This window comes from Neofelis nebulosa, chromosome 4, assembly GCF_028018385.1.
Source record: "Neofelis nebulosa isolate mNeoNeb1 chromosome 4, mNeoNeb1.pri, whole genome shotgun sequence".
Taxonomy (NCBI): Eukaryota; Metazoa; Chordata; class Mammalia; order Carnivora; family Felidae; genus Neofelis; species Neofelis nebulosa.
The window spans coordinates 169,905,138-169,925,719 of NC_080785.1; the positions used below are offsets into that span (position 1 = coordinate 169,905,138).

General features: G+C 61.8%; 1 protein-coding gene across 5 annotated transcripts; it reads left to right on the forward strand.

Annotated features, from left to right (window-relative positions):
- Positions 1-5,567: 5,567 nt before the first annotated feature.
- On the forward strand, positions 5,568-20,576 carry POLRMT (RNA polymerase mitochondrial). 5 transcript variants are annotated; one of them, XM_058728625.1, is made up of 21 exons: positions 5,568-5,718; positions 6,260-6,358; positions 8,841-9,448; positions 12,820-12,950; positions 13,074-13,266; positions 14,341-14,490; positions 14,698-14,862; positions 14,948-15,115; positions 15,586-15,810; positions 15,993-16,781; positions 17,110-17,232; positions 17,501-17,623; positions 17,872-18,051; positions 18,349-18,435; positions 18,520-18,633; positions 18,729-18,781; positions 18,866-18,964; positions 19,849-19,921; positions 20,126-20,217; positions 20,302-20,372; positions 20,473-20,576. In XM_058728625.1, exons 1-21 carry the CDS (start codon positions 5,631-5,633, stop codon positions 20,520-20,522), a joined length of 3,681 nt encoding a protein of 1,226 aa, XP_058584608.1. In that variant the 5' UTR covers positions 5,568-5,630; the 3' UTR covers positions 20,523-20,576. The 5 variants fall into 5 exon arrangements, with proteins under 5 accessions (XP_058584608.1, XP_058584607.1, XP_058584609.1 ...); XM_058728624.1 differs by having other exon boundaries at positions 20,126-20,372; XM_058728626.1 differs by lacking the exons at positions 20,126-20,217; positions 20,473-20,576 and having other exon boundaries at positions 20,218-20,329.
- The last annotated feature ends 6 nt before the right edge of the window (positions 20,577-20,582 follow it).

Here is a 20,582-nt window from a genome sequence, read left to right on the forward strand (position 1 = left end):
GGAGGGGTAACCGGTCTGGCCAGAAGCTGGGATGCCTTCCTTGTGGCTCTGGGGATTCCCTGATCCCTCTTCCTGGCCCCAGGAGGGCCGTGCGTGGTGTGTGCCCCCTCCCATCTGGGAGAGGATGTCCCCCACACTCAGAGCCCTGAGGCCAGTGCCTGAGGGACCCTGCATGCTTGTATCAGGTCCCCAAGCCTCAGTGTCTCTGGAAAATGGGCCGGGAAGGGAAGGCTGGAAGGACAGAATGAGGGAATCCGCGACCTCGCTGGGCAGAGGGTGCAACACACAAACTTGAAATAACATCCTGATTCCCACCAGGCAACACTCAGTCTTCCCTTCCTGGAGTTTCCCCACCCTGCCCCCCCAGGAGGACAGTCTTCGGGCTCTGCGTGACCGGGGTGGGACCCACGCCCAGGAAGCTGTCTTGCCCCAGGCGTTGTTGCAGGTTAATAACAGCTTCATTGAAATATATAGTTCAGGGGGCGCCTGGGGGGCTCAGGTCAATGATCTCTGCGGTCTGTGAGTTCGAGTCCTATGTCGAGCTGTGTGCTGACAGCTCAGAGCCTGGAGCCTGCTTCACATTCTGTGTCTTCCTCTCTGTCTGCCCTTCCCCCACTCATGCTCTGTCTCTCTCTCTCTCTCTCTCTCTCTCTCTCTCTAAAATAAATAAACGTTAAAAAAAATTGAAATATAATTCACACACCACACAATTCCCTCATGTAAGTACACGACTCTGTTTTCAGTACACAGTTGTCAGCCATCACCTAGAATCTCTATCTAGTTCCAGAATATTCCATCAGCCTAAAAAGAAACACGGACCCATTAGTATTCACCTCAAGTCCCTCCCCCAGCAGCCCCCGCCCCCACGAGCCCCCCTCGTGTCCCCGGATGAGCCTGTTCTGGACGTTTCACACACGTGGGCTCACACCCCGCGTGGCCTCTCGTGTCCGGTTCCCTCCCTGAGCGTCGTGTGTTCGGGGTCCGTCCGCAGGGCGGCGGGTGTGGGCGCCTCGCCCCTGCTCGCGGCCGAGGGACGTGCGCGTGCGCGGTGGACACATGGTATGTATCATTCATCTATTGACGGATGCTTGGTTGTTTCTACCTTTAAAAAAAAATTTTTTTTTTTTTTTAAATTTTTTTTTTTCAACGTTTTTTATTTATTTTTGGGACAGAGAGAGACATAGCATGAACGGGAGAGGGGCAGAGAGAGAGGGAGACACAGAACCGGAAACAGGCTCCAGGCTCCGAGCCATCAGCCCAGAGCCTGACGCGGGGCTCGAACTCACGGACCGCGAGATCGTGACCTGGCTGAAGTCGGACGCTTAACCGACTGCGCCACCCAGGCGCCCCAAAAAAAAAAAATTTTTTTTAATGTTTATTTTTGAGAGAGAGAGAGAGAGAGAGTGTGAGTGGGGAAGGGGCATTAAAGAGAGAGGGAGACACAGAATCCAAAGCTGACTCCAGGCTCTGAGCTGTCAGCACAGAGCCCCACGCGGGGCTTGAAGTCACAAACTGTGAGATCATGACCTGAGCCGGAGTCGGACGCTTAACCAACTGAGCCATCTAGGTGCCCCTAAAAAGTGTTTAATGTGTTTATTTATTTTTCCAACATTTTTTTTTTTTATTTATTTTTGGGACAGAGAGAGACAGAGCATGAACGGGGGAGGGGCAGAGAGAGAGGGAGACACAGAATCGGAAACAGGCTCCAGGCTCCGAGCCATCAGCCCAGAGCCTGACGCGGGGCTCGAACTCACAGACCGCGAGATCGTGACCTGGCTGAAGTCGGACGCTTAACCGACTGCGCCACCCAGGCGCCCCTAATGTGTTTATTTATTTTTGAGAGAGAGAGAGACAGAGTGTGAGCGGGGGAGGGGCAGAGAGAGAGGGAGACGTGGAATCCTAAGCAGGCTGCAGGCTCTGAGCTGTCAGCATGGAGCCTGACGCGGGGCTCGAACTCATGAACCGTGAGATCATGACCTGAGCCGAAGTCTGGTGCTTAATGGACCGAGCCACCCAGGTGCCCCATGGGCTGTTTCTGCCTTTTGGCTGCTGTGAATTATGTTGCCGTGGACGTGGGTATACAGGTTTGTGTGTGGCCTTGCTTTCATTTCTTTCGTGTATATGTGTAGTGCGATTGCTGGGTCATATAATAATTCTGTGTTCAGTGTTTTGAGGAACTTCTAGACCGTTGTCCACAACGGCTGCCCCGTCTTACGCCCCAGCAGCCGTGCCTGAGGGTTCTGATTTCTACACACCCTCCCGACGCTGGTGATTGTCCGTTGTTTTGACTACCGGCACCTTCATGGGGGCAGAGTGATGTCTCACTGCAGTTTTTTGAAAGACTTCAAACCTACAGAAAAGTTGTAAGGACAGTGCAGTGAGCACCCTGTTCCTGTATTCTCCAATTCTATGTATTCTTTTTGCTCTCCATCAGCAGGAGGGCACGTACCCTGTAGCATATGTGCACAAGGGAATTTTTTTAAAATTTTTTTGACATTTATTTCTTTTTGAGAAACAGAGTGAGACGAAGCGTGAGTGGGGGAGGGGCAGAGGGAGAAGGAGACACAGAACCCGAAGCAGGCTTCAGGCTCTGAGCAAGCGGTCAGCACAGAGCCCGACGCGGGGCTCGAACCCACGAACCGTGAGATCATGACCTGAGCCGAAGTCGGACGCTCAACCGACTGAGCCACCCGGGCGCCCCCAGGAATTCTATGCCCCAGGAACAGCACAGTGTGGATGAATTTCAGACACAATGTTGCATAGAAGTAGCCTGACCCAAGGAGGTCCATTTATGTCACAGTCTGCAATGGGGCCGAAGCAGCCACGGTGTGAGGCATCAGGATGTGGGTGTCACTCTTGGGGTGACTATGGGGACTGTGAGGGGGCTTCAGGGGCGGGGCATGTTTCAGAATACCCATGTGTCCGGTTGGTGGAAACTGAGCTATATTCTTGACCTGTGCACTGTTGGCATTATGCCTACACACACACACACACACACACACACACGTAATCTTTTTATGTAAGTGGGTATTCGAGAATAAGCCACGGGGATGGTACCAGTTCACCTCTAAACATGTGGATGTATTTCCCGAAGGCAAGGTCCTCTGTCATAACCAAACTGCAATTTAATCCACCATCCATGCTCAGATGGCCCCTGTTGTCCCCACAATGTCCTTCAATAGTTTTTGTTTTTGTTTTTTTTTCCTGATCACAAACTCAGGATAGTCTCTGATCCGCTGATTAACGGTCCCCAAAGATACATCCATACTCTCATCCCAGGAACATGTGAATTTTACCTCATTTGGAAAAAGAGTCTTGGCAGATACAATTAAGATTTTCAGATGAGGAAATCATCCCAGTGGGCCCTAAATACAGTCACAAGTGTCCTTACAAGAGAAACGGAAGAGGGAGATTTGACATAGACACAGAGGAGGCCACGTGACCACGGAGGCAGAGACTGGAGGGGCTCAGCCACAGGCCAAGGGACGCGTGGAGCCCCCAGAAGCTGGAGGAGGTGGGAAGGACCCTCCTCTGGAGCCTCCAGTGGGAGCACAGCCACACCTTTATTTCAGCTCACAGATACTGACGTTGCCCGTCTGGTCTGCAGAAATGTGAGAGAATAACTTTCTGTTGTTGAAGGTACACGCAGCCCTAGGGGGCTGATACCATCTCCTCCCATCTAGAGATCCTGGCCTTTCTCCACCTTTCTCAACATGGACACAACCCAGGCTCATCTGAGTGTCTCATGGCACGAATCTGACCAAACATTTTGGGTCAGAACCCGACATAAGCAAACAGCTTCTGAAACACGGTGTTGCCCAAATTCCAACCTCTGACGCTGTGTTCCCCGTTTAATTACATCTGCCTCCACCTGTCCTGTGTGTTATTCATATTTTTCTTACTTAACTTTTACAAGGAAACTTGATGTCACCATCAGGAGTGGAAAACCAGAACCACACACAGACATGATGACGATAAGCCATAAAAAGAAACACTGAGGAGACGACCATGTGACAAATTCTCAGACCGATAGGATCACAGCCAGAGAGCTGAGGTAGGAGTCAGATGTAGGCAGCACTCAGCGAGACCTCCTGTGCCTGAGTGGGAGCAGAACTTTCTCACTGCTAAGTTCCAGGACCCTGGTTCCAGGGGAATATGCTTTAGGGCATCTGATGCCCCGTTGAATATAAGAGACGACCAAGGCGTCAAGAAAGGCACACTGATTCCAAAGTCTAGGCTTCCAGCACAGGTTCCTGGCTCTGCCAGACTGAGGGGGTCTGAGGGGGGTGTATCTAGGTCTTGGGGAGACCAGGTCATACTGATTCAGCCCCTCAGGGCCAGGAAGGCCATCCCAGGAGTGAGTCAGATCTGAGGTCGAGGCCCCTGGGGCATCTTGGGGTGGGTTGGGGCAGGTTTGAGAGGACGCTGCTGTCTGCTGAAAACATTCCCAGCCGGTGGAATCATAATGCACAGGCCCGCGTGGGCAGCTGCGTCTGGAATGTGCTTTCAAGAGGCCGCCAGGCCGAGGAGGCTGGCCCTTCTAGAGCACAGGTCCAGCTTCCACTCTGGGCTAATGGGATAACCAAGTCTGAGAGCCCAAGGGCAGGTGGCAGCTTGAGCTGAAGCCCCTAAGGCCCACTGGCCTGGCCCCTTGAGAACTCCTCCAGCTTTGTCTTAGCTTCTTCTTCCTAACCCCCTCTCTGCTCAACTTTCTCCAGGTATCCACACCTGACTCTGCCTCAGGGCCTTTACACTTGCGGTGAACTCTGCCTGGAACACAGTTACCCCAGATATTCTTAGTTTCATCCTTCCATGCCAGCTGATGCTCCTCTCCCCCCCGCCTCAGTTTCCCAAGTGCCTTCCTGGTCTGATTCTAAAGCTCTGGCTCTGACTACTCCCGAGTGAGACCACCCTGAAGATCAGGACTGGGAACTTTCAGGCTCCGGGCTCGTTCCATTTTTCATCAAATCAGTTTAGTAGGTTGGTCTGCTTTTCACGCCCTGCTCTGCTCCTGTCCTTGGGACTGGAGGGAGTGGACGAGGGAGACGTCCTGGAGACGACGTCCCAGCTGCCCCTGGTCTGGGGCTGGGAGTCAGACAGACCTCTGCCTTCACTGCGGTCTCCCTAATGTTGGGGCAACTTGCTCGACCTCTCCCAGCCTCAACTTCCTCCGCAATAAACTGGGGCTAGTCATAGTTGCCGCTCCAAAGTCGAAGTTGGAGCAATGAAGATCGCAGACAGGAATCTCTAAATTGCAGAACTCTGTCTTAACTATCTGGCGACCATTCCTTTAGAAAAAAAAAGAAAGAAGAAGAAGAACAACAACAATCCGGCTTCCCGGTCCTCCCAAAGACGGCTTAGAGTCACCCCGGGTTACCCAAGCAACGGCTCTGTCCCGCCCCTCCCTGGCAGGAGGAAGAGCCAATCAGAGGGCTCTATCGGCGCATGCGTCGGAGACTCCCGGGCCCCGCGGCTCCCTGGGAATCGTGGTTCCGGCTACCTCCTCTCGCCGCGAGGTCCCTTCACAGCCGCCGTAGGTTGTGGAACTACAACTCCCGGCAGGCGCAGGCGGCGCAGGCGCGGTGTGGGCGGTGCGAACAGCGCGGGCGGCGCGGCGGTCGGCGTGCGGAATGTCGGCGCTTCGCTGGGGCCGCGGCGCGTCCTGTCTCCGGAGGGCCCTGTGGCCTGCGGGCCCCCCCGGCCCCCTGGCCGAGGAAGGTAACGCGGGGGAGACCCGAGGGTGACGCCATGGCTGCTGCCACTGCCTCCTCTCCCCACGGCCGTGACCTTCGGCTTTTAGGTCCCCGGGATCCAGCTACCCCCCCCCCCCCCACCTTTGCTCCTTGCCCGGTGTGGTTCTGTGGAACCCATTGACTGGACCCCGCTTTCACTCGCCCTTAGGCCACTCCCCCGATGGGGATCGGCACAGCACTTTGACGCTTGACTCTTAGGTTCTTTTGGAGTCCCCTGACCCCTTCTTTGCGACTTAGGGCCCTTGACCTTTGAACTCTCACGGCACCTTTAGTTGGAGGAACCCTTTATGTTGATCCCACGCCCAAATTTCTTTTCTGTAAGGTCCCCTTCACTTTTGACCTCTTGGGTTCTTTCCAACGTGAGGCCCGTGACCACTGACGGTTTGCAATGAATTTAGAGCTCTTTTGCCCCAGGATCCTGCGATTTCTGTCCACACGAGGCCCTCCCAGCCCCCCAGGCCGCGGGCCTCCTTCTGCCTCCCTCAGCCTCTCTCTTTCGCCCACAGGGGCCCTCAGTGGTGTCTGGGGCCGCAGAAGGAGCTTGTCCGCCAGCCCTTGTGAGCAAGACCGCCGGAAGGACTGGGGCCACGCGGAGCTGCTGGAGGGTGAGCCCAGACCCCCAAGGCTTGGAGCCTGAAGCCCTTCCTCTCTGTCCCCCCCGCCCCTCCCAGCCATGGGCACTCTGCTGGGGGGGTTACCTCCCCGTTTCCTCGCAGTGACACCACGAGAAGGGCTGCATTCTGCAAAGCAGGGTAACTGAGTGGTTCCCCTGCCCTCAGTGTCCTCATGGGGATGGTGACAGGAAGCTTGTGCTGTACACAGAGGGCTGTTGTTTCCCCTTCCCCGAACCCCGCAGGCGCTCCTACTCTCCTGGTGAGGCCCAACGTGGTAGCTGGAGAGGCTGGCCCAAGGCTGCACGAACTGCCCCTGCAGAGTCAGGATTCGAATCCTGAACTGACACACGTGCCCTGGCTCGGCTGTCTGGGCTCAGGCGCCCGAGGGGACCAGTCGGGGTCCTGCCGTCTTCACAGCGTGGGACGGCCGGCCCAGTCCTGGCACCGCCACAGGGAGGTGGGGGCATGTGTGTTCCCTCACTGGAGCCCCCCAGACCATGGCCACTGCTTTCTGCTTCCCCCCTGCCCCGCGTCTCCAGTGTGTCTAAAAAGGAAAAGTTTGTTTCAGGAAATTCTGAACATAGAGAAGTAGACTACCGTCGTCCTCAACAGCAACCTTCTTTCGTTTCTTACTCACTACCTAATTGTCTTGAAGCCCGAGTATCCTATGTTCAATGGAGGAAGGTTCTGGAAGTCTGAATCACATTACATCACTCTCCAGCCTAAAAACCCGCCAACTCTGTCCTCTAGCATAGGATAAGCTAATAAACACCCCCCCCCCCCCCCCCCCCCCCCCCCCCCCGGTCACACGTCCATGTGGCCTTTGCCTGCCTTGTCATCCAAAGGCACTGTTGCCGCCGCGGGGAGAAAAGCTGTGCGCACAGCCACGTCGTGTCGGCCTCACCTCCTCGACAGACACGGGTACCCCACATGCACACCCCACGTGTTGGCTCCTACAAGGGCCAAGGCCGTCCTGCCTCTTCAGTTTACTCCAGCAAGTCTTTGTTGGACCGAGGCCGGCGGGTGAGGCTGGACTACGTGGGTGCTGTTGGTCCTCAGCAGTATTTGCACAGTTACCTAAGAACTAAACTCCATCCGTGACCCCCAAATCCCAGCCCCTTGTGGACACGTGGAAAGCAGCAAGTAGTGGAGCTGCCCGATGTCCCCGTCCCCAGCTGGGGTTGAAGCAGGTGACACACTGGCCTCTTGTTTTAGCACATATTGTAAACAAGTGTCCTTCTCAAGGTATGTTTAGTGCCACGTTTCTGCATTTTGGGGGCTGTTTGTTGGTGATTTTGCTGTTTAAAGTCCCCAAGCATAGTGCCAAGGTGTTTTCCACCGTCCTAAGTTCGAGAAGGCTGTGATGTGCCTTTTGGAGAAAATACACATTTTTGTTGTTATTTTTTTAATGTCTACTTAATTGATTTGGGAGAGAGAGAGGGAGACACAGAATCCCAGCTAGGCTCCACACCAACAGTGTAGAACCCAGCACAGGGCTCGAACTCACAAACTGTGAGCTCATGAGCTGAGCCGACATCGAGCGTCAGACGCTTAAGCGACTGAGCCAGCCAGGCGCCCAAAAATAGGTGTTTGCTTGCAGTTGCGGTGCTGTTGGCTGTGGGCTCAATGTTAGTGAATTAACAACGTATGTGAAATAAGGCGTCTTAAGCAGAGGCACACGGAAGAAGGTTACGTGTTGATCTGTCGGGGACTCCCGTGATCTGTGAAGCCATTGTGACGCAGGGCTAGCCGTGGCACCTGACTCTGCAGGAAACTCCGGTCATACCGATCATAGCGATCAGGAGTAGAGTGTGCAGAGGCCCTGAGGCCATTGTGGCCGCAGCCTGGGGGGGAGTGGGGGGAGGCGAGGGCAGGGCCCCTGGGGCACCTGGATGGATTTTGAGGCGGCGCCACACCGCTGAGGGTGTGCTGACAGGCTGGGTGTGGAGGCTTGGACGATCTTAAGGGTTTTTTGGCCGAGGGCCTGCAAGGACCACGCCGCCAGTGACAGCGACAGCCAGTGACGATGACACGGAGGGGCAGGTTTTGGGAAGTTGAGTCAGGCTGTCGCAGAGGTGCTGAATGAGTGGGTAGGGTGTATGCGCCTGAAAATTGGGGGACATACATAGTACTGAGACCTCAAGGGGTGCCTGGGGGGCTCAGTCGGTTAAGCATCCAAGTTGGGCTCAGGTCATCATCTTGTGGTTCACGGGTTCGAGTCCACATCGGGCTCCGTGCTGACAGCTCGGAGCCTGGAGCCTGCTTCCGATTCTGTGTCTCCCTCTCTCTCTCTGCCCCTCCCCCGTTCACGCTCTGTCTCTCTCAAAAATAGATAATCGTTTAAAAAAAAAAAAAAAAAAGAACCAAGGCCCCGAGAGCTGGCGAGGCCAGCCACCCCCCCAGAAGCGCAGGTCTGAAGAGGCTGGTGCTCGCACGGGGGTCCCCCTGACATCCTCGCCCTTCGCCCCCACAGTGCTCGAGGCCCGGGTGCGGCAGCTGCAGGCCGCGCAGGTGCCGGAGGTGACCGTGAGGAGGCCCCGCCCGGCTCGACTCCCGGATGCGGGCGGCTTCCAGCCACGCAGGAAGGCCCAGAAGGGGGGCGAGGGCACCGCCCCGGGGCTCGGCGGCCACTGGGCGCAGAAGCTGGACCAGGAGGAGCGGGCGATGCAGAGGCGCAAGCAGCGGCTGCAGGCGAAGCTTCAGGTGCGGGCCCAGCAGCTGGCCTGTGAGCACCGGCCGCGGATGGTGCCCCAGCTGCTGAGCGCCCCGCTGGCCGAGCGCCTGCTGCGCTGGGAGCAGGAGACCCCCCAGAGCCCCTGGGAGGAGCAGCTGGCGCGGCTGCTGCGGGAGGCGCCGCCGAGGCTGAGCTGCGAGGCGGAGCGGGCCCGCGAGGCGGGCGGCGCCCCCGCGCGGCTGGAGACCCAGCAGCAGAGGCTCCTGGCCTTCCTGGAGTGCTGCCTGCTCTCGGGCCACCTGCCCCTCGCCCACCACGTGCTGGTCACCTGCCACAGCAAGCGGCGGCAGCGGCGGGTGCTCACGCTGGCCGCGTACAACACCGTCCTGCTCGGCTGGGCTCGCCAGGTGAGCGGCGGCCCCGGGGGAGGGGGGTCTGCAGGGTCCGCCGGGCCCCACCCGGGAGCGCCTGGTCCGAACCCGGGGCTCTGGGCCCCAGAGGCCGAGTCCTGTGCTCGTGGCCGTCCTGACGATTCTCGTAGCTTGTCAACCAGCAGTCCCACGTGGCCCTCAACGGAGATTTCCCAGAACAGCCGAAAGAGCGGGAGGGAGTCCTGCTGAACGTTTTAGTCCCTTTCCTTCTGGACGCCTCGACCGGGGCCTCTGTGCCTGCCTGGTGTGAGGGGCGCTTTGGCCTCCGGGGGAGTTTCCAGGTCCTTCTCGGGAGAGCGACTTCGCTGCTTTAGGTGGGGCTTCCTCAGGTGGGGGGTTAGCTTAGCGCGTCTCGATGCGGGCGTTCGTCCGTGGCCGTGGGGTTCCCTGCGGGGTCCGCTCTGGCCATGCCCGGTGTCTCTCCAAGTGTTTCTGATTTCCCCACGGCGGCGGCCCGGGCTGCTTGTTCAAGAGCGTTCTTCACGTGGCCTCGCGGGGGCGCAGCTCCGAGCCCCCTCCCTGGGCTCAGGCCCGAGGCGGAGACCGTTGCGTGGGGACCGGGGCGCCGGCTGCGAGCGTGGGCTTGTGGCCGAGACCGCCGGGCCTCACTCGAGGACAGCACGGCAGGCCCAGGGGCCGCCATCGCTTTTACGTCTGCGTCGGCCCGTGGCGTGGAGATGCCCAGTCCCCACGGGCGGCAGTCACGTTTGTCTTCGTCACTGGGACGCACTAGCTTCAGGGAGTGAGTGAAGGCAAGGAGCTCGTGTTCTTCCACCCAAGGTCACAGGGCCCTGTTACAGCGGGACATTTCTGCCATTGGCGCCGGCGCGAGCTTCCTGCGTCTGCGGCGATGACCAAAACCTGGGCGGCTTAAAGTGACACAGTTATTTTTTTCCAGTCCCAGGTCAAAGCGGGCGGGGCCACTGCCTTCCTGCCTCTTCCAGCTCCCGGAGCCCCTGTGGTCCTGGGCCTGTGGCCGCGTCCCCAGGCGTCTCCAGGTGTCCCGCGTCTGCCCTGTCCTCACACTCCTCACGCGGCTTCATCTGAACTCATTCCGTTAGCAAAGATCCCTCAGGGGCCCGTGTTATGAGGTCCCGAGTAGGTGGGGGTTTGGGGGCATTGCTAACCCTGTCCCAGGCCCGTCCTGCGTCGTGCGTGGACTGCACAGGCATCCTGGGCTCCGGAAGTCATGGTTTCTGGGCGGCCTGCGCATGCGGGATGGGGCTTGGCTGTTACCCAGAGCCCAGCCCGAGTCCTGTGGCCGCCGCTTGCTCACCGTGTGGCCCACGCCTCCCACTTCTCTCTGAGCTTCGGTGTCCCCACGTGTAAGGCAGAGGGGCCTGATTTTAGAGCCTCGGCCACCGTGTCTGCGCGCGCACATGTGTCTCTGTAAAGCGTAAAGGTGAGCCGGCACGTGGGGTTTAGACACGCTTCCGGTAGACCAGCGCTGTCCGGCGGGGGTCCCTTCCCCGTTGGCACGTTCACCTGCTCCGGCTGCGTGTGACCCCCGAGCATTTGCAGAGCTGAAGGTTTAAACGTGGTGGCTACGTGTGGCTGCTGACGGCCAGTAGGGCGGCCTGGGCGAGATCCTTGAGACAAGCGCCTGAGAACCCGGTTGCCGGCACCGTGGTCCCTGGTGCGGCGGCACGCCTTGGATGAAGGCAGCAGGACCTGGGGGCGGGGGTGGGGGGCGCTAGGAGCCTTGTTTTCTCCAGCGGGTCTGCAGCGGCACAGACCTCCAGCGGTCCGGGAGGCAGCTGCAAGAGAACATAGCACGTACAGCAGAACCTGGACCGCGAGGAAGCTGTTCCGCAAGACAGGCAGACGTTCCTGATACATTCTCCCTCGGTGAGCGAGCGAGGTCTTGCAGTTCACCTAGAACGTGACGCCGAGTGTCATGTGGTCGCAGCTGAGCCAGTGGTTCTCTGCGGGGGTGGGTGATCATCGCCCACGCTGGGACGCTCAGTCTCGTTGGCAGAGCTCAGCGAGTTTTCAGAACGTTGGTGCTCGTGTATTTTTGTCCCCTCAACGCACCTGCGGACAGCCCTTTGCTTTTCCATCCAAGAGCGAGCTCGGGAACGCTTTGCTTCATTCTCGGTCGGGCCGCCTGCAGACAGGGACCTTGTCCTCTGCTGTCTCGCTGCCAGTTACATTAAGTATAGCATGTGACAAAAGTTTATTAATCATGTGCTGTAGTCAGCATCAGCGGCAGCGTATACAGTGACCCCCACGCGGAAAAAGGTTGAAGAGAAAGGCGGTAAGAAGGAGATGATTCTGGTGGAAGTCGAAGGAAATCATTGGAGACTATGAACGAGGTACGCGAGGGGCTGAAATTGCAAGATTTTATAAGAAGTCTACGTCTGTACCTTGTCTGCGGAGGAGGAGGAAAAGGCGGAGGAATCCCTCACTTCAGATGAGATTAGGGAGATGTGTGAAGTGTGGGAAACTGCAAAATTGTGTAGCGAAGCACCACCCGAATAAGGCTGTAGCAACGTGAGCAACGGATCTGTTTAACGACAACGCGATGTCCCGTTTTTGCGAAACCCTCAAGAGGAGGCAAAGCAAGCGTCACCGGAGAGGTTCCCTATTAAAGCCGCAGGAAAAGAAGAAGATTGCGTTGAGCCGATAGATAGCAGTGATTCCCTTAGTGATAGTGACAGTTGTCCTGCACAGTCACCCTCCTCTCTCTCGCCTCCCTCACTCCAGCCACGGAGGTTCTCAAAGGTAAGTGCAGGTTAATGTGTATTTCTTTATACCGTGAATTATATTATTTTCTATTATCTTACAGTATCGTAATCATTTTTACACGAATATGTTTGGATTGTGCGTTGCCATTATTTCCCACGGGGAAATCGCTTTGACATACAAGTACTTTGGATTACAAACGTGTTTCTGGAACGACTTACGCTCGCAAACAAGGTTTCCTGTACTTGGAAATGAACGGAGGCCTGAACGCGGCGTGCCTCCAGCCGGGGGGTGTCGGAGGGAGGTTGACGGCCACGGCGCCTGTGTGAGAGAGGCCGCACTCAAACCAGGGACAGGACTAGCACTTGTGGAAATGGGGAAGAGGTGGGCTAACCCCGGAGCAGGCGGGTGGAAGACAGCACACGGACGCAGAGAACACTGAAGAGCCTCTTGTAGCGGCTGGAATAGTGCACGTTCACGTCCACAGTATCAGCACCTCTCCCCGTCGGGAACCCAGCCCCCACCTGGTCCCGCCGTGGTGTCAACCAGCGCCTGCGCTGCACTTGGCCGGCAAGCCTTTTCCTGATTCGCTGGCTGGAGAGCAAGGTCTCAAGGGACGGGCTGGCCACCCCAGGACCCTCACCCCAACTTGGTCTCCCCAGGGCTCCTTCAAAGAGCTGGTTTACGTGTTCTTCATGGTGAAAGATGCCGGCCTCACCCCAGACCTCTTGTCCTACGCAGCTGCGCTCCAGTGCATGGGACGGCTGGACCAGGACGCCAGGACCATCCAAAGGTGGGTGGGCATCAGGCCCTTGCTGGGGCCCGGGCCACCCGGAAGGCCCCCATGGCCGCCTGGCGCTGAGACCTGCAGGGTGCTGGGGGCTGCCCGTCCCTTAGGCACCATGTGCCCCCACAGGTGTCTGGACCAGATGGCCCAGGATGGGCTGCGGCTGCAGGACCTCTTCTCCAGCGTGCCACTGTGCCAGGAGGAGCAGGCCGCACTCCTGCAGGCAGTGCACAAGGCCCAGCCCACCTTCAGCCCTCCTCTGCAGCCCCAGCCCGAGCCCCAGGTCAACACCTCACCCCTGCTCAGGGAGATCTATGCCAAGGTGAGAGGGCCCTGACACCCACCGGGGGGGGGGGGGGGGGGAAGGGGGGGGCATGTCCTGTTGGGGATGAGCCGGGACCACCCTGTCCTTGTGGAGTCTCCTCGGTCCCTCCTTTAATTTCTCTCGGAGCCACCCGCGTCCCAGGGATGCCCTTCCTGCTCTTCAGAGGCCAGACGAACCAGACTTGGCAAGTCCCAGACCCCACTGGGGCCCTGACCCTAAAGATTAAAGCTGGAAGGTGCCACAGCCTCACTGTTGGGTTCCCACCCAGAGGCTCAGCGGCGGGCAGAGCACAGGCGTCATACCAGAGCTGGGTGTAGACAGCCCGAGCTTTGGCCGGCCTCAAGCAGCAGGTGGGCAGTGTGGCCGGGGCTCTGTCCGCTGTGCAGTCATTAGAAGACCTGCCTTGTGTGGGCCTGTGTGTGATTCTCAGCGTGCTGGGTTTTGTGGTTTTCAATTTCTCTTTTTGTTTTTTTTTTTTCCAACGTTTTTTTTTTTTATTTATTTTTGGGACAGAGAGAGACAGAGCATGAACGGGGGAGGGTCAGAGAGAGAGGGAGACACAGAATCGGAAACAGGCTCCAGGCTCCGAGCCATCAGCCCAGAGCCTGACGCGGGGCTCGAACTCACGGACCGCGAGATCGTGACCTGGCTGAAGTCGGACGCTTAACCGACTGCGCCACCCAGGCGCCCCAATTCAATTTCTCTTTTTGGATGGGTCACGCATTTGCACAGTTTCCGGTTTAAACACGAGCTCACTGCCCAGAGACCTGAGCTGTGTCTCCCCAGGTAGTTCCCACCCCCCACCCAGTGAGGCCGGGCAAATGCCGGGTGGCTGTCACGTGCTCTTTGGCACCTTGCTTCCTTCCATCCTCTCGGAGGGATGATTTTCCGGGGACTCGGAGAAGCAGATGTGGCTCTGCGGGTGGGGGTCCTGGACGTGCAGGCCGGACCGCTGCTCTCATCGGCCTTGTGTGTAGGAGAGTCCAGCCTGTGGGGGCCTGACCTCCTGCCTGCCCCCCCCCCCCACACACACACAGGAGGGCCCCGTGTCATACTGTCCCCACCCCACAGGAGGGCCCCGTGTCATACCCCAAGCTGCACCTGCCTCTGTGGAAGCTGCAGGCCCTCTTCCGGCAGCAGCTGCGTGTGGAGATGGCCACCACTGTCACTGTGGAGTCCGTGGAGAAGGCCCAGCTGCTCACCAAGGAGGTCCTGCACGCGGTGAGAAGCTCGGCTGAATCGCAGCCCCCTGGGGTCGGGCGGGCGGTGGGGCCGGGGCAGCCCGTGGGTCGCCCACCGCCCCGAGGAGAGTGCCAGGTGGGCCACGTGGCTCGGGAGGACCCCCCCCCCCCGCCCCCTCCGGGGTCTCCCCACTACCCCCCCCCCCACCCCGGGATGGTGACTCCTGTGTCCGCCCCGCCCCCGCAGCGGAGGACGCTGAAGCAGCTGCGCGCCGCGTGGGTGGAGGCGCTGTGCGCGGGGCTGCGCGACGTGAAGGCCAGTGAGGCCCGCGCCGCCCGCTCCGGCCGCCCCACGCTCTTCCCGTACCTGTGTCTGCTCACCGAGCGGGAGCTCGCCAGGCTGCTGCTGCAGGTGGGGCGTCGGCGCGCTTGGGGGCGGGGCGGGGCGGTGGCGCGGCGCTGGCTGGGCCCTGCTCACCTCCCGGGGCCGCCCCCAGACCCTGCAGGTGCTGCCGCCGCAGGGAGAGTCCCTCCTCTCCCTGGCGCAGCAGCTGGGCCTGCGCGTCTTCAATCGGCACGCGGTGCAGAAGAAGCAGCTCAGCCAGGTGCAGGCGCTGCAGCAACGCTACTACCAGTACCTGCACCTGCTGGCCTCGGACACCCAGGTGAGGCCCGTCGGGGGGGGGGGGGGGGGGAGCTCGGACACCCAGGTGAGGCCCGTCGGGGGGGGGGGGGGGGCTCGGACACCCAGGTGAGGCCCGTCGGGGGGGGGGCTCGGACACCCAGGTGAGGCCGGTCGGTGGGGGGGGGCTCGGACACCCAGGTGAGGCCCTTGGGGGGGGGCCTCGGACACCCAGGTGAGGCCCTTGGGGGGGGGGAGCTCGGACACCCAGGTGAGGCCCTCGGGGGGGGTGCTCGGACACCCAGGTGAGGCCCTTGGGGGGGGGGCCTCGGACACCCAGGTGAGGCCCTTGGGGGGGAGAGCTCGGACACCCAGGTGAGGCCCTTGGCGGGGGGGGGGGGGGCTCGGACACCCAGGTGAGGCCCGTCGGGGGGGGGGCTCGGACACCCAGGTGAGGCCCGTCGGGGGGGGGGGCTCAGACCCCCAGCCCCTGACCCACTCCCCCGCCCCCAGGTGGCGGTGCCCTGCCTGCCACGGCAGTACTGGGAGACGCTGGGGGCACCCGAGGCCCCCCATGAGCAGCCCTGGCCCTTGCCCGTGCTGGTGCAGTTGGGCAAGCGTCTGGCGGAGATGCTGGTGGAGGTGGTGCGAATGCCCGGCGGCCTGGCCGCCCCCCAGGGCTCCTGCTCCCTCATCCCGGTGCTCTACCACGTGTACTCCTTCCGCAGCTTCCGCCAGGTGGGCCCTGCGCGAGGCTGGGGGCTCCGGGTGCCGTGGGGACCCCGGGGCCGTGGCCGGGTCCTGTGGAAATCCTGCTGGGGTCCGACACCCGGTCCCGGGGCTGGAGGGGGCCCTCTGCCCGCCGTGCATCCTTCGGGGCGATCGACGCCTCTGCCGGTCTTTGCCCGCCTCGCCCCCAGATCGGGATCCTGAAGCCACACCCGGCCTTCACGCAGCTGCTGGCGACCGCAGCGGAGCACACGCTGACCTTCGAGGCGGCCGAGCTGCCCATGCTGTGCCCGCCACTGCCCTGGACGTCACCGCACACGGGCGCCTTCCTGCTGAGTCCCACTAAGCTCGTGCGCTCTGTGGAGGGCACCACCCAGCACCAGCGCCTGCTGGACAGCTGCCCGCCCGCCGAGCTGCACGGCGCCCTGGACGCCCTCACCCAGCTGGGCAACTGCGCCTGGCGCGTCAACGGCCGCGTGCTGGACCTGGTGCTGGAGCTCTTCGCCGCCAAGGGCTGCCCCCGCCTGGGTGTGCCGGCCCCGCCCTCCGAGGCGCCCCGGCCGCCCGAGGGCCGCCTGCCGCCCGACGCCTCGCCTGCGCAGAAGGCCGAGCTGCGGCGGGAGCTGGCCCGCTGCCTCAAAGTGGCCCGGGAGATGCACAGCCTGCGGTCGGACGCGCTGTACCGCCTCTCGCTGGCGCAGCACCTGCGTCACCGCGTCTTCTGGCTGCCCCACAACATGGACTTCCGCGGCCGCACCTACCCCTGCCCGCCCCACTTCAACCACCTGGGCAGCGACCTGGCGCGCGCCCTGCTGGAGTTCGCCCAGGGCCGCCCGCTTGGCCCCCGCGGCCTCGACTGGCTCAAGATCCACCTGGTCAACCTGACGGGGCTCAAGAAGCGGGAGCCGCTGCAGGCGCGCCTGGTTTTCGCCGACGAGGTGATGGAGGACATTCTGGACTCTGCCGACCGGCCCATGACGGTAGGGGCGGGGTCTTCCCCCCACCCCACCCCCCCACCCCCCCCCCACCCCCCCCACCTCCCCCACCTGTTCCCTGCACCCGCTACCCTCGCCCCTCCCTTGGCACGCTCCTGGCAGCGTCCTTCCTTCGGGGTTTCCCTTGGCCCCGGTTCCTCGGCGGCTCTGCGGCCCTTCCCTCCAGGGTTAGCTCTTCTTCCAGACCTTTCCCCGTCCCGCTCCTGCTCGCTCGGGGCTGTTCCCGGGTGTCCCTCCCTGCCCATCGCTCCCGTCGCCCCCCACCCCGCTGTTCCGGGGGTCTCTGTCCCGGCCTCATGCTGCCCTCCCTCAGGGCCGCAAGTGGTGGATGGAGGTGGAGGAGCCCTGGCAGGCCCTGGCCTGCTGCATGGAGATCGCTCGGGCCGTGCGCGCTCCCGACCCCGCTGCCTATATCTCTCACTTCCCGGTCCACCAGGTGAGCTGGCGGGGACCGTGTCTCGGGGTGTGCCTGGCTCAGGGGGGCGCGGCTGGAGGTGTGCGAGGTTCCATAGAAGCGTGGGCGCCTAGCGCACACCCCGCTCTGTGTCTGGCTGGCGTCCCCCTCGTGGAGGCCGGCCCCCATGGGAGTGGCTGGCCCCGCGGGGCGACCTCCGACGGCGGTGGTACGGGCGGCACACTGGGGCGCCCCGGAGCGCTGGCTCGATCCCCAGGGTTGCCCCGCCCCCCGCCCCTGTCGGCCCCAGGATGGCTCCTGTAATGGGCTGCAGCACTATGCCGCTCTCGGCCGCGACACCATCGGGGCCGCCTCCGTCAACCTGCTGCCCTCGGATGTGCCGCAGGATGTGTACAGCGGAGTGGCCGCGCAGGTGGGCACCGCGGTCCCCGCCTGCTCATGCCCAGGGCCCGCGTGGGGTCTCCATCCTGGGGACACCTGGATTTGCAGGTCGCGTGGCCCCCAGTCACCTGTGACGGGAGCAGGCGGTCAGGGTGGGCTTCCCCAGGGGAGGTGTCAGAAGAGGGAACCGTGGGGTCCTCGGGAAGAGAAGGGGCTGCCGGGCAGGGTGGGAGGCAGAAGGTCTACGCACCCGCCCGCTGACCCCGAACGCCTGCGCAGGTGGAGGTGTTCCGCAGGCAGGACGCCAAGCGGGGCGTGCGGGTCGCCCAGGTGCTCGAGGGGTTCATCAGCCGCAAGGTGGTGAAGCAGACGGTGATGACTGTGGTGTACGGGGTCACCCGCTACGGGGGCCGCCTGCAGATCGAGAGGCGCCTGCGGGAGCTCAGCGACTTCCCCCAGGTGCGCAGCCTGGTGGGCGCTTGGCCCCACGGCAGTGTCGAGGTTTCCCCCGGCCCCGGCCCGCCCGCTGCCCTGAACGGCCAGCTGCTGGACGGCAGGCAGTACTGGGGGTGGGGCTTGCCCCCCCCCCCCCCCGGCCTCCCAGCCTCAGGGGCTCCCGTGTCTCTCTCCGAAAGAAAGATGGGGCCGGGCTTCTGGGTTCCCAGAGGGTGCCGTGAGGTCGTTTTCCTGGGGGGAGGTGGGTGGGTGATCGCCCACCCTGTGCCCCCGCCGACCGCTGCCCCGCACCCCCTCCAGGAGTTCGTGTGGGAGGCGTCTCACTACCTGGTGCGCCAGGTGTTCAACAGTCTCCAGGAGATGTTCTCGGGCACGCGGGCCATCCAGGTGTGTCCTCGCCCCCTCCCCGGGCCCACCGGGCTGTCCCTGACGAGGGGGGTCCTGCCCTGAGCCCGTGCCCTGTGTCCACAGCACTGGCTGACTGAGAGCGCCCGGCTCATTGCCCATGCGGGCTCGGCTGTGGAGTGGGTCACGCCCCTGGGCATCCCCATCATCCAGCCCTACCACCGGGACTCCAAGGTCATGGTAGGTGCGGCCCCGCCCCACCACCCCCGCTCCGTGTCCGTGTCCGTGTCCCTGTCCGGGCGGGACTCCTGACCCTCCCCACCCCGCTCCTGCAGATCAGCGGTGGGATCCAGAGCCTCACCTTCAGCCACAGTGGGGATACCAGCCAGTGAGTGCCGGTGGGGGTGCTGGGCTGGGGGCTGCCCCCAGGTCAGACCAGGCTAGAGGCGGCTGAGTCCTCCCCCCTCCCCAGGAGGCCCAACACACTGAAGCAGAAGAATGGCTTCCCCCCCAACTTCATCCACTCTCTGGACTCTTCACACATGATGCTCACAGCCCTGCACTGCTACAGGTGGGCCCCACGTCTGCAGCTTGCCTCGTGGGCCGGGCGTGCTCAGACTGTGTCTGTTAGCGATCTGTGTGCACACCCTCTTCTGGGTGTTGGGGACACAGCGGGGACCCACAGAGTGGGGAAGGCAGGTGGTGAGGCCGGGTCAGACAGGGTCAGGGGACCAGGACCGAGGCCTACAGGAGGCGAGGACCCTAGTCACATGGGTTGTTGGACCTGGTGCCCAGAAAAGGACTACACGTAAGCATACGCAAAGGCCCCTTGGCAGTGAGGTGTGTGTGAGGGGGAAGCAGCTGGCTGGGCCGGTGGGGAAGGTGTCACTGCTCCGAGTGAGAAGTGCCTGTGGTTCCATCCAAGGGAGTGCCGGCAGCACACGGTTCTGAGGGATTTGTGGCCCTTGTAGGGGAAAGCGTCTGGGTTTCTGTTCTGAGCTCTGCAGAGGCACCCAAGCATGGCCATAGGGCAGGTGTGTGGATAGTTGGGTTAGAAAGGAGCCAGCGTTCAGAGACAGGTTGCCATTTGTGCCTGCTTCCTGCGGGTGGCACAGGACCCCTGGGACGGAGCCCTGTAGTGACAGGTGGGGGGACAGTATCAGCTGCGGCAACTGGAGACGGGGTTGGGGGCAGTGACATGGGACAGAGTTTTCTTACTAAGAGGAGAACTGTTTCTCGGTATTAATAAGACTGGTAAACAGTCAGTGGCTGGGGGGGGGCGTGGTCAGGAGGTGTGAAGAGGGTGTGAGGCCGGACCACGAACAGGTGAGCTGACCGGTGGGGAGCCGGGTCCCACCGGGGGAGGGGGCTTGAGGTGAGGATGGGAAGGAGCAGAGGGGGGAGTGGCCCTGGAGGGGCAGCCCGCCTCACGGGAGACCCCGACTGCCACCGCAGGAAAGGCCTGACCTTCGTCTCCGTGCACGACTGCTTCTGGACGCACGCAGCTGACGTGGAGGTCATGAACCAGGTGCCGCCCGCCCTGCGCCCACACCCGGCCCCCCTCAGAGGGCGGCGGGTCCCCTCAACCCCACGCCCTTGCCTCGTAGCACCAGGCACCGGCAGCCTCCGTCCAGCCTTCAGTTCCCGGGTTGGGGGCGGGACCTGGGAAGCTCCGCCCGCCCCCGCCCCTCAGGCCCCTGTTCTCCCTCCCGACGACGCCCCCTGCCCCCAGGTATGCCGGGAGCAGTTTGTCCGCCTGCACAGCCAGCCCATCCTGCACAACCTGTCCAGGTTCCTGATGAAGCGATTCTGCTCTGGCGCCAGGTTTAGTGCCCCCTCCCCCAGTGCGGCCGGGACCACCCCGCCCTGCCCCACCGGGCCTCACGCCCACCCTGCCCTCGGCCTCAGGTCCCCACAGCACCTCAAGAGCACGCGGACTGGCAAGCTCCAGGACACGCTGAGGTCGGTGCCTAAGACAGGTAGGGCCCGACACCCTGCGCGTTGCCTGAGGGCGGGGGGCGCGGGAGGTGTCGCCCAGGGCCCCGCCGCAAGGTCTCCGCCGGGCCCTCTGCTCCACAGGGGCCTTCGACCTGAAGCAGGTGAAGCACTCCACTTACTTCTTCAGCTGACGCTGCACCGCCGCCCGCCCTGTACCATAGTGTAAATAAAGCTGTTGCCACCCATGGGGT